This window comes from Cicer arietinum, chromosome 7 (assembly GCF_000331145.2).
Source record: "Cicer arietinum cultivar CDC Frontier isolate Library 1 chromosome 7, Cicar.CDCFrontier_v2.0, whole genome shotgun sequence".
Lineage (NCBI taxonomy): Eukaryota > Viridiplantae > Streptophyta > Magnoliopsida > Fabales > Fabaceae > Cicer > Cicer arietinum.
In genome coordinates this window covers 11,762,530-11,790,194 of record NC_021166.2, presented here as the reverse complement: position 1 = coordinate 11,790,194, position 27,665 = coordinate 11,762,530, and the positions used below count along the sequence as shown (strand labels likewise).

General features: G+C 34.4%; 1 protein-coding gene across 1 annotated transcript in view; it reads left to right on the top strand.

Annotated features, from left to right (window-relative positions):
• LOC101498987 (uncharacterized) overlaps positions 1-27,151 on the top strand; it is a 31,229-nt gene extending 4,078 nt beyond the window's left edge. The window contains exons 9-35 of the mRNA XM_004508906.4: positions 893-974; positions 1,738-2,003; positions 2,101-2,214; positions 2,783-3,045; positions 7,048-7,284; positions 7,372-7,527; positions 9,894-10,031; positions 10,140-10,379; positions 10,599-10,726; positions 11,292-11,415; positions 12,971-13,132; positions 13,228-13,375; positions 13,470-13,570; positions 13,948-14,109; positions 14,778-14,825; positions 17,816-17,923; positions 18,395-18,469; positions 19,269-19,319; positions 20,584-20,727; positions 20,828-20,958; positions 21,828-21,915; positions 23,010-23,069; positions 23,158-23,395; positions 24,281-24,432; positions 24,544-24,614; positions 25,321-25,477; positions 26,504-27,151. Of these exons, the coding sequence (XP_004508963.1) occupies positions 893-974; positions 1,738-2,003; positions 2,101-2,214; positions 2,783-3,045; positions 7,048-7,284; positions 7,372-7,527; positions 9,894-10,031; positions 10,140-10,379; positions 10,599-10,726; positions 11,292-11,415; positions 12,971-13,132; positions 13,228-13,375; positions 13,470-13,570; positions 13,948-14,109; positions 14,778-14,825; positions 17,816-17,923; positions 18,395-18,469; positions 19,269-19,319; positions 20,584-20,727; positions 20,828-20,958; positions 21,828-21,915; positions 23,010-23,069; positions 23,158-23,395; positions 24,281-24,432; positions 24,544-24,614; positions 25,321-25,477; positions 26,504-26,668 (3,809 nt within the window). The 3' untranslated portion in view covers positions 26,669-27,151. The remainder of the gene's footprint in view (positions 1-892; positions 975-1,737; positions 2,004-2,100; positions 2,215-2,782; positions 3,046-7,047; positions 7,285-7,371; positions 7,528-9,893; positions 10,032-10,139; positions 10,380-10,598; positions 10,727-11,291; positions 11,416-12,970; positions 13,133-13,227; positions 13,376-13,469; positions 13,571-13,947; positions 14,110-14,777; positions 14,826-17,815; positions 17,924-18,394; positions 18,470-19,268; positions 19,320-20,583; positions 20,728-20,827; positions 20,959-21,827; positions 21,916-23,009; positions 23,070-23,157; positions 23,396-24,280; positions 24,433-24,543; positions 24,615-25,320; positions 25,478-26,503) is intronic.
• The last annotated feature ends 514 nt before the right edge of the window (positions 27,152-27,665 follow it).

Here is a 27,665-nt window from a genome sequence, read left to right as displayed (position 1 = left end):
TAGCAATGAGTGACTCATTTGAACATTTTGCACATATTAAGAAAAATGTATAAATGAAACAGAAAGAATGATACTTTTACGAAATTACCCCGAATCCTTTATCCACTATTGGTGTATTCACCATTACAATAAATGCAAAGTGGAAGATACAGACTTCATGGGCACCTCTTGAATCAGGCGTGTCACGGTGTTTGACACACGTCAAGTATACCCAAAAAAACTTTTTTTTTTTTTTTTTACTTCGACACACCTTAAATATACCTTAGACATATCTCAGACATATCTACAAAGTTAAATATGTTTCAAAGCAATGATGATCAATGAAAGGGTTAAAGACATTAAATTTGATTACATCATGTTTAGCTTGTCATTAGTAAATGAGTGAAAGTGAAAAGCTAGCAAACTTAGCTGCGTGCGCGCGCACATTCACATATATATTTTGATTTTCAATATAGATCTTTTATAAATAATGTTCATATTCAATTTAATTATAATAAATAAATAACTATATGTGTATCAGTTCGGCGTCCAATGTTTTTTACATTAGCAGTGTTGAACTGTCCGTGTCGGAGTCCGTGTTTCATAGGATGCAAGTAGTATTAATTAGAGAATATAATTGGAAAAAAAGTAATTAACGTTGTATTGAAAATTAAAAGGATCATACATTTCGGGGCAATTTTTTTTACAAATGGGGCACTGACTGTGGTAGGAGAGAGTAATTTTTAATCAAAAAAATCTGCTTATTCAATGGTTTTATTCCACTCAATATTATTACTTTCTTCAAATCTGATGTTCCACTCGTTGGTATGATAAAGTACATCTCCCTCTCCTTATGCGACTGTAAACATATTACATTCTTCTTAATACTGCCATGGTTTAATTGACATTTTAGGTGTAAAAGGAGTTTATACATCAACCGTGATTAAAGGTGCAGCCCAGTTTTTACAGCAGTACGTTAGTTTTCTAGCTCCAAGGTATGCTTCAAAACTTGTTTATTAAGCAGACTGGTATTTTGGCGTGTTTATAAAATAAAAATTCATTAGCTTATCCTTGTTTCACCCAAAACCTTTATGCCAATCAGTTAAGAGTTTTCCAGTTTCCACATTGGTAGGTATATCATGCAGTCTCTAAATAACTTAGACAACTTTGTCCAAGATCCCTAACATGGTAAACTTGAAGTTTTAGCTTATTAGTTAGATGACCATACCCATGTCTCTAAGATCTGTGAGATTATAACAGGCATTTGAATATGTTACTTTACTTTAATTAATATGATGAATGACATGCTTCCTGCTTGATTTAGTGGACCAGTATTTTTCTACTAAGGTTTAAGAAGTAAAAATATATTTGCATTGTTCCAGTGCATTTAGCTTGAGTGAATGTGAGAACCCATTACTTGTTAGCCAGCAATAGTTAAATGCAGTTATTGAGTATTTTAGGGGGTTTCTACGACATATGTTCAAAGAGAGAGGAAGAATCTCTTGACCTGATTTTTTTTTTTTGTTCTGAATAAAAGAACATATTACCAGAGATTTTAAACCAAGGCTTCTCTCTCTTGCACACACCCATACCAATTTTTATTGTTCACAAATATAACACCCTTGTTTGCCTATAGTCTGGTGGTAATGCTACCCGTAATGCTTTGAATGCTAATCCTTTATTTATCTGTTAATGTAAATATATGTAATAAAATACTCCGGCTTTACATTTCTTATATTGTCTTAAAGTTATTTACAGGAAGCTCTTTTCATTTTTATGCAATTTAGCATCCACCGCCAAACATCAATCCTTTGGACGGGCTGGACTTATGGGCCTTGCTGAATGCATTGCTTCAGCTTCTACCGGCATTGGAATACTTATTCATGCCAGGACAGAACCATTCACTTCAATGGAATTTGTTACTGGAATGGAAAGTCAAACTGATAAAAAAAACTTACTGGATATCTTTAGATATGTTGTTGAGAGCAGCAAACAACATTTTAATCCCAGTTACCGCCTTCAAGGTTTATATTTAGTGTACTTGGATTATGTGATTTTTAATATTCATTTTGATAACGTTAGGAGCCATAGAGTCATCTTACACCTTGATTACGTTTACAGTTTGCGGCAGGATTCTTGAGGCTGCTGCTTCTGTGTTGTGCACTTTTGATATTCCTCTTGAAACTCTTTTGCTTTTCATTTCAGCCTTGCCACGCGAATTTACGGATTATGGTGGTAAGTGAAATTTCTAATATCTAGTTTTTTTTCCAACAATCTAACTGTAGTCATGAGCTTGTATCTCTACTCCATTTTTTAAATTGAAAAGAAATAATGCTAAACACTCTATTTTCCCTTAAATTGTGTGCGAATGGAAAATAAATAAACTCATAAAATCATCACATTGGTAATATGTACTGAACCAAAGAAGCTGGCAGAGTGAACTATCAAATACTATCCATTTTCTATTCTAAATTGCTGTTACAATCCCAGAGAAGAAGAGAAATATGAATTGATAGAAGCAAGAATAAAAGACGTAGATTTTATTGAAAATTGAGAATGTCAGAAAAATCTTTCCTCCAAGGATTTTCCTTTCAATGAAACCACTGCCCTGTTCAATCAAGTTTTGGGATATAATATTAAAAATTGACTGTAGATTGACTTTTCAACGCATATGCTGTTCTGTGTGATGCTGGTGCATCTAACCTTTTGGTAGTCAATTAATTAGTCAATTTGCCTATAAAATCTGGGTGATATGTGATTTTCTGTTGTTTGAATCTAACTACTTTCCACCTCTTCCCCCCAGGCCAATTAAGGTTGACTGTGCAACGATGGCTCTCTGGTTGTGGTTACAAGCATTGCTGTACCAATTGCTGTATTAATGCGACAAAACTCTGCAAAAACCTTTATGGCTTCCCAGAGAGCTTTGTCAGTAATTCTCTTTCCATTGATAGTTCTCTTAATTATGACGACGGCGACGTTAGTGCATGGGAGTTTGAAGCAAATAGATGGACAAGAGTTCTTTTCCTTGCAATCAAGGAGGAACATCCTCTGGAACCAATTTTAATGGTTTGCTTTTGCCTTCCAACTTTGTATTTTCTTTATGATGCTATTTCCTTTATTGTGTGTAGAATTGGAGAATAATTTTTGGAATATTATTTCAAAATTGTCTCTTGAATACAATCACTAAACTATTTAAATGGACTACTCTAAACCTAATGGACCTGGCTAAGGAGCCAATACACTTGATATAAATAAACACAAATTTAAATATTTGCAATACTCCTTCTCAAGCCGGTGGACAGATATCTATCAATCCCAGCTAACAATACTGATGGCCGATTTATCGTCACAAAACTTCATAGGACATTCACACCTTATCTTCAAATATTCAAGCACAATTTTCATTCACAATAACTCACAAATTCCTTGTGCCATAGCTCTAAATTCTGCCTCCGCACTTGATCGAGTCACTACACTTTGCTTTTTACTCCTCCAAGCAACAAGAAAGTACAATAGCTCGAAGTAGATCTTCTATCACTTGCTGAACCTGCATAATCAGTATAAGTGTATGCATCCATAGTTAGACTTCCACCTCTTTTAAACAAGAGTCCCCTCCTTGGAGTGACTTTGATATATTGTAGAACACGATCTACAACTTGTAAATGTCTTATCCTTGGGTTATGTATGAATTGACTCACTACGCTAACTGCATAAGCCAAATCTGGCCTAGTGTGTGCCAAGTAAATCAACTTTCCCACTAATCTCTGATATTGTACTTTGTCAACTTTGGCACTTTCCTACTCATAACTCATCTTGTGATTTTGTTCAATGGGAACACTCGATGGTTTGCATCCAAGTTTGCCTATTTCCTGCAAAAGATCAAGTGCATACTTCCTCTGGGATATAAAAGTGCTTTGCTTTGAGTAGGCTACCTCAATTCCCAAGAAATATTTGAGATGCCCAAGGCCATTCATCTCAAATTCTGCTGATAATTTCTCTTTGAATAGTTGTTTCTCAGTCAATTCATTTCCTGTAACAATAATATCATCAACATAAACAAGAAGTAAAATCAGTTTTTTCCCTTGTGAATGTTTGAAAAAAAGAGTGATCACCTTGGCTTTGCTTATAGCCCAAGAACACTATTGCCTTTGTGAATCTTCCAAACCACGCCCGAGGGGATTGCTTTAGTCCATATAAGACCTTTCTCAATTGACACACCTTATTGGCTCCACCTTTGAGATTAAAGTCTAGAGGTATCTCCATATACACCTCTTTCTCTAAGTCTCGATGCAATAAAGCATTTTTGACATCAAACTAGTGTAGTTCCCATCTATAGTGGGTAGCAAGAGATAGTAAGATCCGAGAAGTATTCATCTTTGTCACTGAGCAAATGTCTCCTCATAATTGATGCCATATGTCTGAGTATATCCTTTTGCCACTAGTCTGGCGTTGTAACGATCAAGGGTGGTGCCATCTGAATTGTGTTTAATTGTAAAGATCTATTTGAATCCAACTGGCTTCTTACCTCCTTGCCTCTCAATAATCTCTCGAGTTTCATTTTTTTCAAGTGCTTTCATTTCTTCATCCATAGCTTGGACCCAAATTTTATCTTGGAATGTGTCTTAAACAGACGATGGGATTCTCACAAAATGAATAGCTGCAATAAAAACCTAATATTATGGAGAAAGATGTTTAGAGGAGACAAATTGAGAAATAGGATATCTATATTTAGAGGCACATGATCTTTTATCCTTTCTCAAAGTAATAAGTAAATAATTCAAATTAGTATCACAAGTATCAAAAGCCTGAGAATCACCAATAGAGAGATCATTTTTATTATTTACCTTCGACTCGATCAATTGAAGTTGTATGTGGAGCATGTCAGGTTTACTTCTTTGATAAACAAGAATTGGCTTACTAGCCTTATCTTCAGTGAATGGAGACTCAAATTCAGAAAGAGGAACAAAGTTAGAAGGAGGCTCAGATTCAGGATTAGGAGATGAAGCAAAAACATGAGTATCGGTATTAGGAGATGAAACATGTCTCTCAGGACTAAGATGGAGTATAAACAAGTATCTCAGAAAAGCTAGGACCAAGGACCATAAATTCGAACTTAGATTCCAAGTCATTTACGTTCTCGCTTTGAAGCTGAGGACGAATGAAGTAAGAAACATTTTCATGAAAGGTTACATCTTTCGAAACAAAGTACTTACGACTAGGAGGATGATAGCATTTGTACCCTCTTTGCTAGGATGATAACCGACAAAGACACATCTAATTGCTCGAGAATCCAACTTAGTTCGGTGTTGCTTATGGACATGGACAAAAGCAACAAATCCATATACTCAAGGCTCAAGCCTATGCATGATACAAACGTAAGAGTAAAGTGAAGTCAGAAATTGAACTCGACTAACATGACCTAAAACCCGAGATGGCACACAATTAATTAGATAGGCAATTGTCAATACTGCTTCACCCCAATATGACTTTCGAACAAACATTTGGAAGCGAAGAGCTCGGACAACTTCAAGTAAGTGACGATTTTTCCTTTTTGCAACTCCATTTTGTTGTGGGGTGTCAACACATGGGAATTCATAAATAATCCCTTGTTTACTATTAAAACTTGAAAGTCTATGATTAACATATTCTTTGCCATTGTCAAAAAGTAATCTTTTAATGGCTTTTCCAAATTGTATTTGTATAATATTGTAAAATCAAATGAACAACTGAGGTACTTCTGATTTATCATTCATCAAATAAAGTCAAGTTACTCGAGTACAATCATCAATAAACGAAAAAAACCATCTTGCACCAGAAATCTTAGAAGTAGGGGCAGGTCCCCAAACATCGGAATGAAGAAGATCAATTGGTTCAACCCTTTTAGTAGTACTAGAAGGAAAATTAGCACGATGATGCTTAGAATACTCACAAATATCACACTTAAATGATTAACAGATTGTTTTATAAGCAGAGAAAGAAACAAAGACCTCATCAAGAAAAAATGAGGATGATTAAGATGGCTTGTGCTAACGCCATATTTGTGAAGCACGAGAGTCTGATTGAGACTGCCAAAGACAACACCTTATGACTAGTTCGTTTACCAGACAAATAGTACAACCCTCCTTGTTCCTTCACAACTGCTGTCGTCTTCTATGTTGCAAGATCTTAAAAGTATTCCTTCACAACTGCAGTCGTCTTCTATGTTGCAAGATCTTGAAAAGTACAATGCGAAGAAAAAAAGATTATTGCACAATTATGATCCTTGCTAAACTTACAAATTGAGATAAGGTTATGAGAGAGTGTGGGAACATGTAACACATTTTGCAACTTAAAACACAGTTGGAGTTCAATATTCCCAGAGCCAATGACACGAGTACGAGAACCATCAGCAACAGTAATATGATCTATACTAGATGGAGAAACATACGAAGTAAACATTTCTGAATGAGACGTCATGTGATCGGTTGCTACAAAAATCCAAGAATCCTTAGGCATAATACCAGAGGCAGTAAGTAATCGGGAACTGCTATCACTCATTCCGAGAGGAGTAACACCGTAATAAGTGTTACTAACTTCTGCAATCTAAAAAAAAAACATCACCAAATAGAGAAAAAACAGCAACAAGCGAGTATGGCTGTCAAGTGTCAACATCAAACAAATGGTCGGGTGTGTGAAAACCAGTAAAATAAAATATCTCCGACCTGAAAATTAACCACCAAAACGGGCCGATACACTTCTGAATACAATCACTAAACTATTTAAATAGACTACTCTAAAACTAATGGACTTGAGTAATGGGCCGATACACTTATTATAAATAAACACAATTTAAATATTTGCAACATTGTGCTTATTAACTCCCCCCCAAATTTTGGGCGATTAATTAGTTCTACAGAACAAGGAAAATTTTATTGATGTGTTGGGTTCTATAATATTTGTTTTACTATGTGCAGTAAATCATTCTGTGACTTGCAATTTATACTGCTCAGTCCTTACAGGATTGTCATTCCTCTATCATTCGGTTGTGTCGACACTAACAATAGAAATGGGTATCTATTATTGCTGCAGTTCATTCAAAAGATTGGCTCTAATAGCTTCAAACAAAATCATGATACAATAGGAGTCAAGTTCTTGATTCTTGCCTCGAGCTTGATTCTGGAGCTTCGCAGAACAACAGAGAGAGTGGCCGAATATGGCAATAAACCCAGAACAAATATAGGGAGTGCCTTTCCTGGTGTAGTTGATGACTGGAGTTTCATAGATGACATCTCGAAGAAGCTTGTTGATAAATTTCTTTATTTGTTGGTATTATTTCTTATAACTATTCCTATGATTTATGGTGTGGAAATCCACTTATCGGTTTATGATCCTTAAATGGTTATTGAAATGCAGGATGATCTGGTTCAGTTTGCAAACCAGTCTTGTTCCGTTTTCTGGTCTGGTGCTGTTGCAGAGGACGCTGCACTGCCTGGTGCGGTGAAAGGAAAACTTGGAGGACCTAGTCAGAGAAGGTTGCCAATTTCTGCCACCACTGCCGTATTGCAGGCGGTAGGTACTTGCTGCTCTCTTATTATCATTGGCTGCTTGATTTATCTTCAGAATTGGATGCTGGCAAATTATTCGTTGTAGGTGCCACCATTCTGTGGAATTTATATCTAAACCAGTGAATTGTAGTTATACTCTTTTACGGACAAGTAGCTAAGGGTTCATACATTCATTTCCTCAATAATAGTTATTTCTTTCTAGCTTTAACATTTTACGTTATTCATACAGTGCAATCACTTTAATGATAGTGCTTGAATAGTTTGGGCACTCAACAGATTTCTATATATGGAGCCTAGAGGTAAGGAGCCAGCTGTTAAAAACTAAGTTGATAGGTATAGAACAAATAATATATATTTGTTGATAATTTTTAACCCACCTCTGCTTGGGAATATCCTTTGGTCTTGTAGTGAGGACAAAAAGATAGTTATTAATCTTGGATAACAGCACATACTGGCCAACCCAAAATCACTTGCAGAATGAACACCATTCATAAATTTGTTGTACAAATGCTCAAATTTAAAAATTACTCCTGGTTTAGGAAATATTCATAGTTAACAATAAAGAGTCGTAGGTATTAAGCAAAACTTACAAGTAAATAATACAAAAAAAAGCCAAGGAAAAAACAAGTTTAAGCCTTGAATTGAAGGCTTAAAGCAATAATATAAAATATTAAAATTCAAATAGAAGTTTTCATTAATAGGGAATCTTAAAACTAAAGCACTGTTTTTTTGTTAAACTGTTTCTGTGTGTGCTGAAAGGAAGCTTCCATAATTAGTAACCAGTGCGGAGGATAACCCTCCATGCTGTTGACATCCTTGGACTTGCAGGTCGGGGTGGACAAACATTCGGGTTGGGTTTGAAAATGGCTTACTAAAGGAAACCGCGGTTGAGAATGTTTGGTCCATCTCCGACCATTTGAGGCAGCGGTTATGGCGGATGACGGTTTGGCAGTTTCAGCGGGTGGTCGGGTAATTGTGTCGGTTTTTGACTAAACAAAAATTGATACAAAAATCTTTAACAAATCCAAAACTTTAAGGCAAAATATCTCTGATCATAGAAGTTCTCTCATGATAACAAAGTACAAAAACTAAAAAGTACAGAAGCATTTCAAGTTTAGAATCAAGTACAAAAACTAAAAAAAGCAAACCCAAAAAACAAAACAAAACAAATGCTCATTTTTCTAACGTGAAGGGCCAGTCTTGATCAATGGAGTGCAAAGTGGAAATAGGTAGAATCTTGGTCAAATCTGGTGTTGAAGTAGATAGGAGAAGCAATCCTGGCCAGATCTAGGTAGAGACTGACAGAAGAAGAGAGATTGAGACTAGGCTACAAGAGATCTGGAACCTACAACAATGTTGTGCGTGGGCGCGAAAGTCTTGTGAGAGGGGTCGATAATGGAGTTTTACGAAGAAGACGAACTAGAGCATAGAAGGTGGAAAGATTGAGAGGAGGCGCTAGGTTTATTTGTTGCAAATGATAAACGATCTCTCTTTGGTAAAAAATCGTTCAAAAATTATTTTAAGAAGTGCTCGGTCGATTACTCTCTCTTTGACTTGGTAAAAATCATAAAAAAATTATTTTAATAAGAAGCGCTCGGTCGGTTTTGGACACCAACAGAGCTGAAACCCACAACCGTCTGTATACAAGAGGTATAAGAGGTAGTGTAGAGAGAGAGAGGTTATCATGGATCATATTTTCATTTACAACCTTTAAAAGGTTTGGGCAGGGAAATATCTTTGTCTGAAGGAGCATTGCTCTGTGGGTAGTTAGGGATCTTCTTCCCTACTGCATAATCAACAATATACAGTTATCGTATTGCAGGGGTTGTTATTTTGGAATTTGGTTTTTCGTTTACTGAATACAATTGTTGATGCCTGAAAGGATGTTACACCATTGTATTGATGTACTACCAATATCATTATCAAGGCTGTTAGGACTTAGATCTGTAGAATTAGTTTATAATAGTTAGTTGGTTATGAGGTAATTAGGCCTATTGTGTATAGGGCTATGTAGTTTAGTTTGGGATATCTTTGAATATTGTATAGTTTGTTGAATAGAGTAGTGACCCTCGGAGTAGAGATATTCTTTCCTATTATTTCTTATCTTTTCTTAATGCAAGTGAATCCTCTAATTCTTTTTTAATACAATTCCTGGGTTCCTAAACAAAAACCCACATTTTTATCATGTTCTTTTTCTATTTCTTCTCAACGGACTTATCTTTGCTCAAAGCGTGAATGTTTAGACAAGTTGTTATTATACCTGATCAGTTCACTTATGCTTTCTGTTTTTCGAAAATTTGCTTTGATTAAACCACAACGTTTGTTTCCATCTTTGCAACTTGTCTGATTGTCACGTGTTTCACCAAGCAGACGATCTCAGTGAAGGCAATATCATTAATTTTTGTGTGGTGCAAACAAAATAAAAGAGATGCTTTGCTTAGCTCTGCTTTTACTTTTATGCGGCAATTCTTCTGGAGGACTATTAGATCTCCACATTCTTTCTCAGAGGTACCTGCCATATTAGATGCATTATCTGTTATAAGAATTGTGTGTTTCTCTTATGATTGAAGTGTGTGATGATATACTTTTTGCTGTTGCTGTGTATGTTTAATGCAGGCACAGGCAGAAGTTTGTCTTGCAGCATACGAAGCATTAGTCCCAGTTCTCAAAGTTATAGCTTCTACATACTGTACTCAATCTTTTTTTCTCATTGAGGAAAATGAGCAATTGTTTTCTGATATAGAAGGCAGGCCTCAGTTAGATTATATGTGTGTATCTTTAATTCAAAATATCAATGATCTCCTAGGAGCGGGAATTTTGGCAAGAACTCGAAGGGCTGTTTTGTTGGATATAAAGGTGCTAATCTATCTCTATGTCCTGGGTCACATTTTTTTGCCATATGATATTTGTTTGGATCGTGATAATCAGCTTTGCATATTCATTTATTCATTTGTTTCTCCAGTACGATAGTACCTGTGTTGTGGTAAATCAGCCTTCCAATTAATGGTGAAACTTTAGCTGCTAGAAAATTAATTGGTTAATTAAAATATTTTAACTGATTTTTTACTGACTCAGTGGGCGTGCCTAGAATCTTTGCTGTCAATTCCTTCTCATGCTCACAAAAATGGATTTCATTTGGAGGGAAACCACGCTTTCTTCTCAGATGGCACTCTTAGATGCATTTTTGGTGATCTTGTTGAGAGGTAAGCAACAAGACAGTCTATATGCAACTATGCATGCATGATTGCACGTGATTTATGGGATTTGTGCTGCAGTTTGGCTAATATATTGTTAATTGAGAAAACAGAGCAAGTAAATTTGTAATTTCATACATTCCTTTTGAATCTTTTCTTAACTAAATACTCACCAGCATATTACAAAATTTATAGGCGGCTTATCCTACACTAAGCTGGGGATAAACCTGCACCCAAAGCTAACAAACATGCACCTCAAGCTATCAAGCTCTTGCCTCTTAGGCAGTTAAAACTGCCAAAGTTTATGTGACACTTTCTAACTAAGCTACAGTGCTGAGGTTGCATATTCTAACAAACTGACTATGGCCTAAAGGTGCAAAACAAGCTGATGTTATTTATATCAGCGAACCCATGTGATTAAAACTCAAATACTCATACATTTATGATTGAGACTATCAAACTTGGTCAAATTGTCAACATCATGGGCGTTCTTTACATATTTTGGCTATATTATTTTTCCCTCGTGGTTTGTCTTATTTATAAATTTTAGCTTACAAAAAATTGTGTTTTACAGCATTGAAAATGCCGGAGAAAGTTCTGTTTTACCCATGCTGAGATCACTCAGAATGTTATTTGAGCTAGTTGCGAAAGTGACGTCAAGTGCGGTTGTTTCCCGTAGTCACATGATAGATGAACAGGTGTACTTCATAGCTTGCTATTTAGTTTGTTTTATATATTCAAATCATTGTGCTGCCAAGCTATTTAGTTTGTTTCATATATTCGAATCACTATGTTGCCTTTTATTGAATGAATTTTAGGAGTACATGTTTCCATTAGGTAAACTTGGAGGTCTGATTTTAAACATCAGCTTGACCTGATATAAAGCATCACATTCTGTGCTGATAACCCCCATGACCCTGATATGCTAGCCTGCCAATGATTTTGTTTGTTTACCTGTGATCTGTTGTTTGGCTCCCAAAATTTCAAAGGTCTAAAGATGTTATCTTTCAAGGGGGATGGTTTCCCTGCATTTGTCAAAACCAATTGAGCGTGTGATACTGTGCTTTTTGGAATGAGATAGCACTGTTGTCATTGATTGGGATCGTCAAACTTCAAAGAATAATCTCGTAATATTATTTCATGATTCAAATTGAACAAAGGTGATTTACATTATATATATGGCAAAACTACACTAGGGTTCATTTAATTTGACTTAAAGTTTCAAACTGGTCCTTTATCTTCTTTTTTGTCAAGTTAGCCCTTTATGTTTAAAAACGTCAAGAATGTTGAACCATACTTAATTTTTCATCTGTATATGTCACCAAAAGTCTTACTTTACCATTCAGAAAGGTAAATTACATCTTCAATTCATCTAAATAACTTTTAAACTACATTGTAACAATGGTTACAATATCTAAGTCATGAAAACTAATATGATATTTTTTAGTTTTAATTTAAGATTGTGACCACCTCATAACCAACAAGGGTCTAGTTGAGCGGTGAAAGTTTTTTATAGTATATCATTCAATGGTCATGTACACAAATTTGTAACAGAAGTGGACTAAAAATGAAAGTCGGTTCAATTGTGCAAACATTTTTAAAGATGAAAGACTAGTTTGACAAGGAAATAAGATAAAGGACCTATTTATAACTTTAAATTAAGTTAAAGAACCTGAATTCGTTTAGCCTATATATATTTATTCTACAGAAAGCAAATCTGTGTTAATAAAAGCAAATGGAGAAACTACTCTTGTCTAGTGAAAAAAGAAAAGGAAAGAAATCTGAGATGTGTAATACGTGTGGGCTTGTGAATGTGGTGATGCCCACATATTAAAATATTAAACATTGATAAACAAAGCAAGATAGGGGTTTCAGTTTGCTTGGTACATTGAGGTGATTAACGATTGCTATACCAATCATGTGAATCCTTAGTATTCATGATCTTATGCCCGAGCATGATGCCTCTGCAGTCCACCCAACTTCCATTGCTAGATGAATTTTATCTTTGTTGATATTGATAACTGCCATGTTTGATCCTGTAATTTCAACAACCGTGTCGTCAATCGCGTTACTTCAACTTTGTTTTATTTGTTGTCTTTTTGTAGCATGCATGAAATTGCATGATTCTATTTTTTGACGATATCTAATCAAAATGGTTGAAGTTTGTTGTGTTTAATTGCACGCTTATCCTCTTCTTACCCCACCATTAGTGTTTGCTGACCTAATGACTTTCAAATTGCAATATTTGACCAGTTAATGTGGAATTTGGTGCGCTCATCTTGGATATTGCATATAAATTGTAATAAAAGAAGAGTTGCTTCGATTGCTGCTCTTTTGTCATCTGTTTTGCATCCTTTGTTATTTAATGATGAGAGCATGCATCAAAGAGACAATGCACCTGGACCATTGAAATGGGTATGTGTTCTCTTAAACAAGTTTTCTATTCCTGTGTGTTTTCTCTTCTAATTCTTGCAAATTGTGGCTTTTTGCTTTTAATGTCTGGTATTCAGTTTATTGAAAATCTTCTTGAGGAAGGCACAAAGAGTCCTCGGACAATTCGACTTGCAGCATTGCACTTAACAGGTTTATGGCTCTTAAATCCTAGGATTATAAAGTTTTATTTGAAGGAGCTTAAACTGCTCTCTCTCTACGGTTCAGGTACCAAGCATGTTTATTTTCCATATCAGTTTACAATTTACTTCGCCATCTGTTGTTTTATGTATAATTATCATGAAATTATGAATATTTTCAGTTGCATTTGATGAGGATTTTGAAGCTGAGCTAACTGACAATAATGATGCAAGACTGGAGGTCTCTTTATTAGCCAGGAGCCCTGATCCTGAGTTGACAGAAGTAAGCAACTCAACATTTAAAAGTGTTGATTGTAAATATATATTTTGCATTTATTATTTGACAGGGTCCTTCTTTCCTTAGATAGCTTGGGGTTGATTTGATTTGATCCCGATATTATGGATCTTGTTTCCTTTGCTTCTTCTATATATACCTGTAAATCCCTTATGAATGATATGAGAAACAATCAGATTTAACTAAAAGATTTGGCTACTTCAATTTTCTGTTTGTCTACCCGAATTTCTTAAACAATGAATGCATTTTGTCATAACACCATGATATGCTAATTTTCATTAATTGCAAATGTAATAACTTTTTATTTTTTAGAAAATATTCTAGTAGCTTTTGACTTTGTAATAACCGGTCATTTTTCTTATCAGGCATTTGTTAATACAGAGTTGTATGCACGTGTATCAGTTGCTGTTCTGTTTTACAAGTTGGCAGACGTAGCTTGTATGGTGGGATCACCAAATGAAGACACAAATTGCATTGCGGCATTAGATTCTGGCAGATCATTTCTGCTAGAGCTTCTTGACTCTGCGGTAGTAGATTACTATTTTTATATGTTAAGGAATAAATTCTATGCTAAATTTGTAGTAACTTTTATTGACAATTTTAAACACAGAAGTATGCACTGTATGTTATGTACTTGGCCTGCTGGGAGATTATGTTCTGGTATTGTATAAGACTATAAGCCTGATTTGCTTTGCTTGTTTTGTTGTTATTACCTTCAATTTTTAGAAGAACTGTTGGGATTATTTGAAACTATGAATAGATAGAGGTTGATTTAGATTGTCCTGTGTTTTTTAATACTATTTTTGTGCGCGAAGAAATATGAAATTTATCCCCACTATTGTAAGTATAAACACTGCCAATAAAAAGGAAAGCTCTTCGAACATAATATTTTGTAAGTCTAAATGGGAGATATAAACTGTTGAAAGCTAGTTCTTGTTAATGATTTACACTAGAATATGAGAGAGCATGATGGTTCTAAATTTGGGATAGGATAGGTATCTAATTGCTAGCATCTTAATCTTGGAATCCCAACTGATATAGTTGCCAATATTTTGTGCAAATTTGGGAATATTTTTCTTTGGTAATATCATATTTGGTTTTGTCTATGCTTTTTGGGTGCAAGATGTTCATTTATGACAATGTTCAGATAGTTGTTTTGGAATGCTTATGTTGAATATAATATCTGTTGATGTAGATCAATGATAAAGATCTTGCTAAGGAGTTATACAAAAAATACAGTTCGGTAAGTATCTTTTGTTCTCTACATTCTTTTAGCATGATGTGATGGAGATCCAATCAAATTGCCCTTGTAGTTTTGCTACATTCAATTGGAGACCCAGTCAGTCAATGCTCTTGAAGTTTTGCTTGAGGAATTGTCCCATAGATTGCTAGTTGTTCAGTACTAGTTTTTGAATTAGAATCATATTAAGAATTTAATTAGCAAATCATATCAATTTACATTTATAGTATTTATTCTACATGCTATTATAAATAGAGGTAAATATGGTCTAATTTAGACACTAAAATCACAAATTCAACACGGTATCAGGAGGTTTATTTATCTATATCAAATCGTGAAGGTCTATCTTTGCTGATAAAAATCCAGCGTTATCATGCTTCAAAGTACTAAATATTTGGAGTAAGAAATTGCTTGTCAAATTTGGTGACTTGATCCACAAGTCTCCACCATTCATCTAAAATGTTGCATGGAATAGGACTAATGTGCAATGCATATTGAACAAAAACAATTACTTATAAATGATTGCCAATGATTAATTTTACCCAGATTCAGTGTAGTTTTATCACTTCCAGATTTTCATCTCACTTGTTATCTTGGACCTCAAGTCCTAATGCCATGAGAATATCTATGTTCAATTAATATGCCAGCTACTCTAGCCTTTTGTTTCTGTGTAACTGGAATTATACCAATCAGCCTTATCTCCAAGAGAATCTCAAGATTTGCCACTTTCAATGGTTTCTCTCAAGATTTGCCACTTTCAATGGTTTCTCTCAAGAATTAGAGTAAAATCATATTTTTTGAATTGAAATATGTTGGCAATACATCAGATATATATATACTAGATTATTAAACAACCAAATCCTATTAGTACTCATATATAACTAAATCCCTACTAGTACTCCTAGTCAACTGAATCCATATACTTGAGGGATATTAAACAGAAACAGATTTTGACACTCCCACTCAAGCTGGTTAATAGGTGTTCTCCATTCCCAACTTGAATACAATTCTTTCAAAGTTGCTACTGTTTAACCCTTTAGTTAGAAGATCCGCAAGGTTGTCATGGGAGGAGTTATATAGTGTGCAAATTAGGTCAAAAAGAAATCTCAAGTTGCTGCAATGAAGGCAGCAAATAGGGCCACAATGAAGGTGGCTAAGGTTTTAGGAAAATAGAAACCGCAATGAAGACAATAAAAAGGGCCACAATGAAGGTGGCTAAGGTTTCAGAAAATAGAAATTGCAATGAAGACGGCAAAAAGGGGCAGAATGAAGGTAGCTAAGATTTGAGGAAAAAGGAAAACCGCAATAAAGGCAATAGGTTTATGGGGAAGCAAGGGCCACAATGAAGGTGGCAAAGTTTACCGCCATATAGGCGGCTAGAGTTCATGCGGAAGCAATGCTCTCAAAGATCGAGAGCTCTGATACCATCTTAAGAATTAGAGTAAAATCATATTTTTTGAATTGAAATATGTTGGCAATACATCAGATATATATATATATATACACTAGATTACTAGACCTAGGTAATCAATAGCGCCGGTTCGCGGCGCGGTGAAGGGCATGGCCGCGGCGCAGTGCGTCGCGGGGAAAGAAGAGATCGCACACGATCTGGGCCGGGTCGCGGGTTGGGTTCTCAAACCCTAGAAAACAGAAATTTTTTTAAATTTTTTTTTCTTTGAAAAACCAATTTTGCCCTTAAATTTTTAAAATGTTTTAAGGGTAATTTTGGTATTGTCCTTCAAATTTTAGAGTTAGTTGTCTCCTTCCTCAGCCGTTTCGTCTTCTCACTGCCGTTTCTTCGTCCGTTTTGTCTCCTCTGCGTTCGTCCTTCCTCGTTCTTTCCTCTGCGTTCGTTCCTCTTCGCCTGTTCGTCTTCCTCACTCGTTCGTTCCTCTGCGCCGTTCCTCTTCGTCATGGGTTCTCTTCCTTTTACTTCTTTCTCTGTTCTGTTTTTACTTCTTTCTCTTTTTGAAAAACCAATTTTGCCCTTAAATTTTTAAAATGTTTTAAGGGTAATTTTGGTATTGTCCTTCAAATTTTAGAGTTAGTTGTCTCCTTCCTTCCTCTGCCGTTTCGTCTCCCTCTGTCGTTTCGTCTTCTCACTGCCGTTTTGTCGTCCTCTGCGTTCGTCCTTCCTCGTTCGTTCCTTTTAGCCTGTTCGTCTTCCTCTTCGTCATGGGTTCTCTTCCTTTTACTTCTTTCTCTGTTCTGTTTTTACTTCTTTCTCTTTTTACTTCTTTCTCTGTTCTGTTCCTATGTTCCCATCCTGGTATTACTCCTTTTTTTTTAATTTATTTTTTTTTTCTTTTTAATTCTTTCTCTATGTCTTTAATTTTTTTGTTACTTCTTGTTTTCTGTTTTAATTTTATTTTATTTTTTTAACTTTAGTTCTTTCTTCTGTTTCATTTTTTTAATTTATTTTTTTGTTACTTCTTTTTTTCTTGTTTTTTTCTTTCTGTTTTTATTTTAATTTAATTTTTTTATCTTTTGTTACTTAGTTAATTCTTTCTATTTCTTTTATTTAATTTACTTTTTTGTTACTTTTTTATTTTTATTTTTTCTTTCTGTTTTATTTTTTAATTTATGAATGTTTATTTTTTTGTTACTATTTATGAATGTTTAGGAGTTTGAATATTGTTTTATTATGCATGTTTATATAGTATTATTCATATAATTTGTTCAAAAAATCCCGGTATCCCGCTATCCCGATTTCCGGGGTTGGCCGCGACACGCCGCTATCTGGGATTGACTACCTAGTACTAGACAACCAAATCCTATTAGTACTCATATATAACTAAATTTCTATTAGTACTCATATATAACTAAATCCCTACTAGTACTCCTATTCAACTGAATCCATATACTTGAGGGATATTAAATAGAAACAGATTTGACAGTTTAAATATGGCATGATACCAGAAATTTCTTATTGCTACTGCAGTGTTTGCACTTATCTATCTGTTATAACTCATTTTGTGACATTGGCATTGCAGATTCACAGGCGCAAAATACGTGCTTGGCAAATAATATGTGTCTTGACACCATTTGTTGAGGAAGATACAGTCGGGAAAGTATTAAATTACTTGTATATAGCACTTAATGTAAGTTAATTTCATTTTGTATAGTACATTTGTGTTTATTTTCTTAATAGAAATATTCATTATGTTGTGGATTTGATTGTGTTGGATGCATGTATTTGTGAGCTTATGTATAAGGAAACGAATGTTCTTCTCTATTGAAATTTCTTTGTAATTTGTTATTAGATTACATGCACTTGAGTTTTCATGTCTTTGCCCTGAATCTTAAGACAGTTGCCGGGGGCTTCTCATTCTATGTGTTTCCTTGTGATGCATACTTACATTCCCTGATTGATTATATTTGCATTGTAATTTGTTAAATGGAAGTCACTTCTGATCCAAAAGAGGAATGCTAATCATATTGGTTCTTCTTTGACACCAAAAAAGATGGATACAAATTAAATGAACCCATTTTATGCTGTTACTATTACCAATTTGTGTTGATTCTTCTTTGACATCAAATTGGAAATTATTACATCTTGTGTATTCCTGCAGAGAAATAACTTACCTGCTGTTCGACAATACTTGGAGACGTTTGCAATCAACATATACTTGAAATTTCCATCACTTGTAAGACTTTCTTCATCCCCTTTTCTTTGTCATTTTTCTCTTCATACTTATATTTATTTTCAACTAGATTTTTTTCATTGTTTTCATTGACGAAAAGTAATCAATGGGTACAAGACCAAAGGATAAAATATCCTCCTTAAGGAACCCTAAATAATAAGAAAGCACATCATCTAGTTAAAGATCACCAATCTCTTTGCATTCCTCCAGTAGAGAAATTGGTGAACCCTTCTAAATTAGGGGTTTAGAACCATATAGGGTGTACGACCACTTTTCCCATAAGCAAAGGAAGGGGGAAAAATTATCCTTTTAACCTCTAGATAGTAAAAATAACAGCAGAACTTTCTGCTTTTGCTTTCTAGCTGAAGCACCAGTGGTTGAATTATCTATCTGCTGAGATTTCTGCTTCTGGTCTTACGGAAAAGCAATAGTTTCTTTGGCCAAAAATTTAAAGACTTGAAGGTGCCTGTTAAAACTGAAAAGCGGTTTGTTTTTTACTGCATGGGAAAAAACTATATGCCGGTTTTGGTTACTTTGATTTGGTTTTCTGGGATATTAATATTTAAATGAAGTCAGGTTCCGCACATGTCCATCTCATTTAGGGATGATAAATAATAACTAATCTTTCAGATTCCTTTCGAGTTCAGATTAATTTCACATACAGTTGTAAGAGAATGCTGTATAGCTAAGATTCTTATCTAATTGTTATATGCAAAATTTAGTCTGAATCCTATAATAATGTGTGACCTTTCTCTGTTGAAATTACCTTTCTAACCCAATTATGATAATGTCAAATTCACAGGTTAAAGAACAATTGGTCCCTATATTGCGGGATTATGACATGAAACAACAGGTAAATATTGTTTTCTACAGCATGAAACCTCTGCCTTATTGTGTTCTTCTTGTGAATTGCTACTAACAAGCCTGCATAATTTTAAATTGTAAATGCAGCCCGTTGTTTAACAATTGAAGTATAAACTGTATAACATCACTCTACATGGTTCTTATCTAAGCTCATTATGATATAATTGTGATTATTATTTAAGGAATTGGCCATAAAACCAAAGGAAGAACATAGAAAATGATCCTGTAACTGAGAGAATGAATTAAGGAAGTAAAAACTCTGTAGTAAGTACATGCATTTCATTCCAACTAAATTTACCAAACAACTGCAAAAAGCAGTCTACCAACGAAGATTTTTCTCCACTTGCTCCTTCCTTCCAACTGTCTCAAGCTAATTATTATAACTTCTACAAACTTGTTGGGAACACTGCAGGGGCCGTAAATGTTATAGAAACAAGAGGTTTGCTGTTTCTGAGCTAGACAGAGCTGTTATATAGTGTTATCTGTAGTCTATGATTAGCGAGATACTCATGTACCATCAGTCTTAATAAATGACTTGAAATCACTATGTAATGACTTATTTTGCTAAACGTCCAAGGTTCAATGAGGTTTAGCATATTCTTGACACTTCATCGTTTTTCATGCTTTTTCCTGTGTGCATCTACCCGTAGGAATATTGAGAATGATTAACTAGATGATGAATGTAGAAAATAGAATCATGAGACTTAAGCAGAAGCCAGACTGAACCTGTTGCGATAATAACTTGAAAAACTTAAAGATTGACTTATAGATGGTTTGAGCATGTGGAGAGGAGACCTATAGATTATATAGTAAGGAGAGTAGATCAAATGGAGGGTAGTCAAATCGCTAGAGGTAGACGAGTACTTAGAAAAACTATAAGAGAAACTATTAAGAAAGACCTAGAGATTAATGAGCTGGAAAGAGATATGCTATATGATAGAACGTTATGGCGTAGTTTGATTCATGTAGCCAACCCTACTTAGTGGGATAAGGCTTGGTTGTTGTTGTATAAGTTATGTCACAGTCTGGCAGTTACAACTTGCACATTCTTATCAGTTTAACATAAAATTTACCTTTTCATTTACTATAATCTTTTTCAGCCTTATATTTTATGATTTGGCTATTTTTATACTACCACTTTTTTAACATAAAATAGGATATGCCAATTACAGATGTCATATTGTACATACTAGAACAAACATAGTGCTGTATGCTTAAAAATCATTCTTCTAATTGTGAGGCTCAAAATGCAGGCGCTGTCTTCATATGTTTTCATTGCAGCTAATGTCATTCTCAATTCATCTAAAGATGTTCAATCTAGGCATTTGGATGATTTGTTTCCACCTCTAGTTCCATTGTTAACTTCACATCATCACAGCTTACGTGGTTTTACCCAGGTTATCATTTATGGCGTTAATATTTTTGGTTTTTTTTAATCACCGTATATCTTTGTCACTCTCAAATAGATAGGTATTTATATGCTGGCTGTTTTTGCAGTTACTAATATATCAAATTCTGCATAAATTGTTTCCACTGTTGAATCATGGATCTTCTGAGATACTACCTTTAGAAAAGAGGTGCTTTGTAGATTTGAAAACATACCTTGCAAAGAATTCTGATTGTGCACGGTATTATTACTTTCCCTCGTAATATATCTATATTTAGCTATAAATCTTTGTCTTAGTTTCTTTTATGTGATAATTTTATGGCATCTGTAAAAGACTAAAATTGTTTGTCGCTGTTTGGTATGCTCTTCATCTATTATGTTGCTGCTGTAAACTGAATTTTTCATCTTGTCTGAAAAAATTTAAAAATGAGTAGGAAGACTAACTCAATGTTGTAGCTTCCTTGTGTCCATATTTATACTAAGAATTTGGAGTAGGTGTTACTCAACTTTAAAAAATAGATCAAGGAGCAAAGGTTGCCCATGTCTTATAAGGAATACTTTATACATATCTCTAGTCGTCGTGAGATCTTAACACACACTCTCGTGTCTAGGTTTGTAGATCTGGAGCATGGAAAAATGCAGGGGGTTCAGTGACAGATCTTTAGACAAAAATGCAGCTTCAATAGTTTTATTGTTAGAATATATTGAATTTATTTTGAATAGCTTTAAAAGATCTTTATTATATATTGTGAAATCTATTAGTCCTCTAATTGATAATACAATCTAAGAAGTTTTTCCTAATTTCATTCTGTTTCCTAATTTGTTTGCATACTTTAATTAGGTTTAGGACAAGGAGTCATTTTTTATTTGGGTAGGACTAGACATCATAGTACTAATTTAGTACTACCTAATTATTTGTATAAATAAATAGGTGTTGGTGCTTCTTATTTTATTTTTTGTCATGAAATCAATCTGTTATCATATATTTCTCTTTTTCCTACTCCCCTACATAAACCCTATTGTTTCACATTTTGTAATTAAGGCTATAAAAAGCTGTTGTACAATTTTCTAATGAATTATACTCATTAATTTATGTTATCTACTTTCCAGCTTACGCGTGTCGATGGAAGGATATATTGATGCTTATAATCCTAATTGCTCTGCCACACCTGCTGGAATATTCGTCAATCGAGTTGAGGTGAGGATATGTTAGTGTATTGTTGGATAATCATACTAATGTTGTTACCCTTTGGAAAAGAGATCAAAATTGAATGCAGCTTATATTTTTGCTTTAAATGAACCAGTTGGATGCATGTTATGGTTTGGTCCAATGACAACTGCAATTCATTGTCACATACTTCTCTTTCCTCTCTCTGTATCTGTGTGTGTGTAAACAGTCACTGAGTCACTACCTGAATCCTCCTATTGCTTTGCTATTTGGTTGTTTTGTCATTAGAATTTGTAACATTTCTATTTCTTAGCTAAGCTGAGATCGCACCATTGTGTCATCACTTGAAAGAGAAAAATGAGTATTATTTCTATTGATCACCAAAGTATAGCTCTAATACAATTTATGCAGACAATGTACATAAATCCTATAAACTATTCTAAAAAAGGAAATAAAATATGTCCTGATGAATAGAAGAAAATGGAAAAAATGGAATTTTCCTTGCTAAAGTAGTGCTATTTACAAAATTATATCTCACTCCCACAAGTTGGTGAATGAATATCAACTATTACTATTAGCATCAACAGATCTAGGTTAGGCATAAAATGAGCTAACAGTTTGACTTGATTTTTCTGAACGTGCTTTTCTGAATTAGCATCTAACAGAATGTTAATTTATACATATAAATAATATAAGGATTATTTATGTGAAATGCAATTTACATGAAATAATTAAGCTATCTCTAATCCCTAAGATGCATTCGTCCTATTCTACTTGTACAAGGAATTGAAACTGAGATGCATTAATCCCTAAGATGCATTCATCCTTTAGTTATTACATTTGCTAGCTATTGCCTAGAAGGAATTTAGAAATTTAGAAATTATTATCAAATGATAGTGCTATAAACACTTGTATTTTCTGGTAAGTTTCATACTTTTTTTTATATAAAATCCTCTGGCCTTTAATGCTTAAATTGCATATCCCTTGGAGGATATATGTCAGAACTGAAGAAATTCTACATCCCCAAACCTGCGGTGTTACATCAGAAATTTATGAGCTTGTAGGATATTTATGCTTTTGTAGATGATACTTTTGTTAATTCTCTTTTTGTTTGTTGTGTTAAGGAAAATGATTTTGAATGTGTTCCAACGTGTCTCATGGAGCATGTGCTCAAGTTTTTAAATGTAAGTACCTTGTCAAACTTCCTATTTAAAGAAGATATACTATATTTTTTTGTCTCATCCTGTGAGTTTTTCTCCTCAATCATTGCAGGATGCTAGAGAAGAGCTACGATGTTCGATGGCAAAGGACTTGGTAACTATCAGGAACGAGACTCTAAAATTCAATGGAGATCAATGCATGGAAAAATTATCTGGCGCTGGTGAAGCAACTTTGTTTAAGGATATGTCCTCAGATTTCCAGAAAAAGGTTACTTTTACCAAGCATGACACTGGGAGCAATGATGCAGGTTTCTGTTATGGCAATGATGAAACCTACCGCAAAATGGCTGGTATGTTTTAATTTTCTTCTGCAACTTGCAGAGTATATTGCTCAGGTGACGATGCTTCTACTCTTTTCAATTGTAGCTAATCAGTAATCATCTTAACCATAATCCAACACCGATTACTGTAGTTGTACTTCCATAAATATTAGTGATTGTGGCAGAAAACAAAGAATGGCAGATTACATGATTTTCTGTGTTCTTTCTGTTAGAACCATAATCCATTGATGGCCGCCAAAACTCCTCATCTTTGCCATCACACTTCTCATTGGAGATCTCTCCTCTGGTCAGAGCTCAACCACTGAGCTCCTCTCACCTCTGATAGCTGTGTCAGCTTCAATTTCTTTCTCACACGCTATATTGGAAAAACTTGATTAGTGTAACTTTCTTCTTTGCCTTCATTAAGTGGGACCAGGGGTCAACTGTCGCTGTCTTCACTGTTATCTTGTGAATCCTCACATTCTGCTGTGATTTCTATTCGTACACTATTGTAATATGTCAAAGTTAACGAAATGTATCTGATGTGGGATCAAAGAGATCAATTGCTCTTCTCATGACTTCTATCGTCCCTCTCCAGCAGCTTCCTCACTCGTGATTACTGAAGCTAGTCAGTAATTATCTAGAATATTCACATGGTATTCAAAGTCTGTGGTAATTAAAACTAACTGTGACATTTATAAAAGATTAGTGATCGTGATAGAAAACAAAGAATAACAACTAATAGCAACTAACAGTGCCATTAAGAGGAATAGACATGAACGATTATACCCTTTATTTTATTTTGTCATTATGACCATGTTGTGTATGAGTATCTGATGTCTGTGTTCTGCATTTTATATGTGCTTCAAAATTTTGTGCCTACCATATTTTAATTTTTCAATATCAATCTGACAGAGATAGAAAGGGACGATCTCCTTCTGGACCAATTATTGCAGTCAAGAAGGTCATCTCTAGATCAACAAAAGGCAAGTCGTCAGAGTTTCATCCTTGTAGCATCACTTCTTGACCGCATACCCAACCTTGCTGGTTTGGCTCGTACATGTGAGGTAAGTTACTGATGCTGCCTCGTTTCCTAATCTTATTTATACTATTATTTTATTTTATTTTTTCTCCCCTTATGTTCTCAAACAAACTTCACTCCAATTGTTCAATGCCAGGTATTTAAAGCATCAGGGCTGGCCATTGCTGATACAAACGTCATAAATGACAAACAGTTCCAGTTAATCAGGTCTTCATGATACTAAAACTTTTATTTTCCCCCTTTATACATGCCCGTCAAATCTTTAGAGAACAGAGATTCAAATCTTTATACATTAATTATTCTAAACGTCCTTAACTCCATCTGAATTGCCTTTTCATATGCCCGTCAACTATTCACATGAATGTATACTCCCTGTGTACCAGAAGAATCCTTCTAAAGTTATCATTCTGGATTGGAGGCTGTTTTTTATAGTACAGCAGTTTCTAAATTAGAAAAATTAGAATGTAGTCAATAAAAGATTGTAGATACATATTATTCAAATCTGTACCTTTTCAAATTTATCTACTTAATTGTTTCGTAACTGTACCTTGCATGGGGTTTTTTTTCTATCATTAGACTAAAACCCTCCAATATGAGGGAACTCACAAAAAGCCTTGGGGAGGATTTTGACATAAAATTATGTTTTAGACTTCTAACTCTATTTAGGCTATATATTATTATTTTTAACTAAAAAATTATAATTATTATTGATTTTAATAGTATAATTTGATATATATATATATATATATATATATATATATATATATATATATAGATAGATAGAGAGAGAGAGAGAGAGAGAGAGAATGTGGAGGAGCTCTTTATCATAGTATAGCAACTTTCTTGATATATGTTATAGAAATTGTTTCAATGCATTTAATTTGTCAATCATTCACTTGATTACTGTTTACAGTGTGACAGCTGAAAAGTGGGTGCCTATCATAGAAGTCCCGGTAGATAGTATAAAGGCTTACTTACAGAAAAAAAAGAGAGAAGGATTTTCCATCTTGGGCTTGGAGCAAACTGCAAATAGTGTACCTCTTGATCAGTATAACTTTCCAAAAAAAATGGTAAGCTGTGTATCAAATTCTAACCTTCCAGTCATTTAAATATTTTGTTGTAAGATATGGGGCTCATTTTAGCAGGAGACACTTAAATAATAATCAAATTTCCTCTTTGCACACTTGTTTGGATTTATTTTTCTGTGGTTCATCACTCCCCTCTTGGAATTTCTTCCCCTTAGAATAAGTGCATTTTCATAAAATGGAGATAATTCTAAATATAAAATCTTAAAAGAGCTGAGATTAATGAATTTCATCTGCTAAATTACTACCCCATTAGTCAACTCGCCACACTAGACCAGTTGTCTGAATTTTCTCTTTTGCATCTTCTTGTTCCTTTGAATGGCCTTCTGGAATGATACTTGGCGAGATCATATTTCTCTTTCTGCATGCTACACATGTAGCTAAATTGCACTCTTTTTTGGGTTGGTGTTTCAGATTTAACTTAAGGTTAAAAATGTAGAAGCGGTGAAATGAATGTGGCTTTATCAAGCAAAGACTAGATGCGAAAATGGAGTAATATTTAGAAAGGATGGCAAGGTGTTTTTCCCCCCTGTTAAATAAGAAAGAGAATATAAAATATACAGCCTAAATTACTGAATTAGGTGTTGAATTTCCTCAATGATCTATTCTCTTATTATTGAATGATGAAAGTGGAAATATAGGACAAATTATGATAGTGTATATCTTAATATCAAAAGAAATTGGTTCCTGGAGGACGGAATGATGGAATAATTTTGGCCAATATGATGTTAATGGTAATTAAAGGACTGAGGCAATAATGTTGTGTGTATATTGGAAACTTGTAAGACTAACATAAATATGTAACAGATGTACTTTTATACATTTGTTCATCTCGTAGAAAAAGGAAAAATATACTTGGTTGCTTTTAGTCAATCACGGTTTCCTGTAGAAAATTTAATCAGTTAGATGCTTTTTGTCGTAGTCTCTGATATTGCTTATATTTTCATCCCATTTGATGCCACAGATCTCTGGCATGACAGTTTTAAGTATGTTCTTTGGTTGTTTACTCAGGTCCTAGTTCTCGGCCGAGAGAAAGAAGGTATACCAGTGGACATAATCCATATTTTGGATGCTTGCGTTGAAATTCCCCAATTTGGGGTTGTGAGATCTCTCAACGTTCATGTCAGTGGTGCTATTGCTCTCTGGGAGTATACTCGACAGCAGAGATCCAAATAGTCTATGACTCATTAATTTTACAAGCCTATCATATATTACATTGGGGATTAAGGCTTTCTACTCCCTAGGGGGTCCATCAAGGAATCTCCTCAGTTTTGACCTTTAGGACAGACTAAAATTAATTCTCAGATATTTGTTGGATTTTGCATACGAGAACTGGGATTCTCTTTCTAGTTCGAGTGCATATCCACTTCAAGCAACGCAGTTGGTACTATTTGTTGTATTTTACACTAGGGAATGGGACCACTCTCATTTTGTTGAGAAACCCAATAGCTATATTATTTACGATCTTTTCATTTGAAGTACGGGTATCTCCTTACCAACTCTTTGTATCTATCAAACAGCGGTTCATGTTAATTATTTGCTGAAGAGCTACCCTTTTAAACTATATATGTTTTGATGGGTAAGTGTTAATACATTTCAATAAATCTTTATGGTCGTGTCTCTTGTATTAAACAAAGGTGCTGCTTTGATCGGGTCTAATATTTTCTGTAACAAATTGTAGACTCTTTTCATTTTCATTATCATTTTTTGTTTTAAATTTCCTCTGCCACACTTGACTAGTATGAAGTAGGAATTTTCATTGTGCATAAAGCACTTATTTGCGATCTAATCCAGGCCCAGAGTCTAAGCCAATTAATTATATACAAAAGTATGGGTGTAATCATTGTAATGAAGAAAATGGATTCCCTCCTGTCAGCTATTTCTCACAAACACGCAGTTAGAATGTCAGTGATCGGATTTACATTGCGTCCACTTACTGACTGCGGCAAATTGTGAAAAGGCACATGCACGGTTTCTGAAGCGGATGCAATTTGCAAGAGCAGACTTCTATATAAAACAATTGATGTATTGTTTCAAAAATGTCACTTGCAAGTATGATTAACTTTTGTATCAATTTTATTATTTAGAAAGGTCTTCATTACTGTAGTGTGAACTTTTATATTTATGTATTTAGATAAGTTTAATCTAGCTTTAGGACATGCTTCAAATTAAT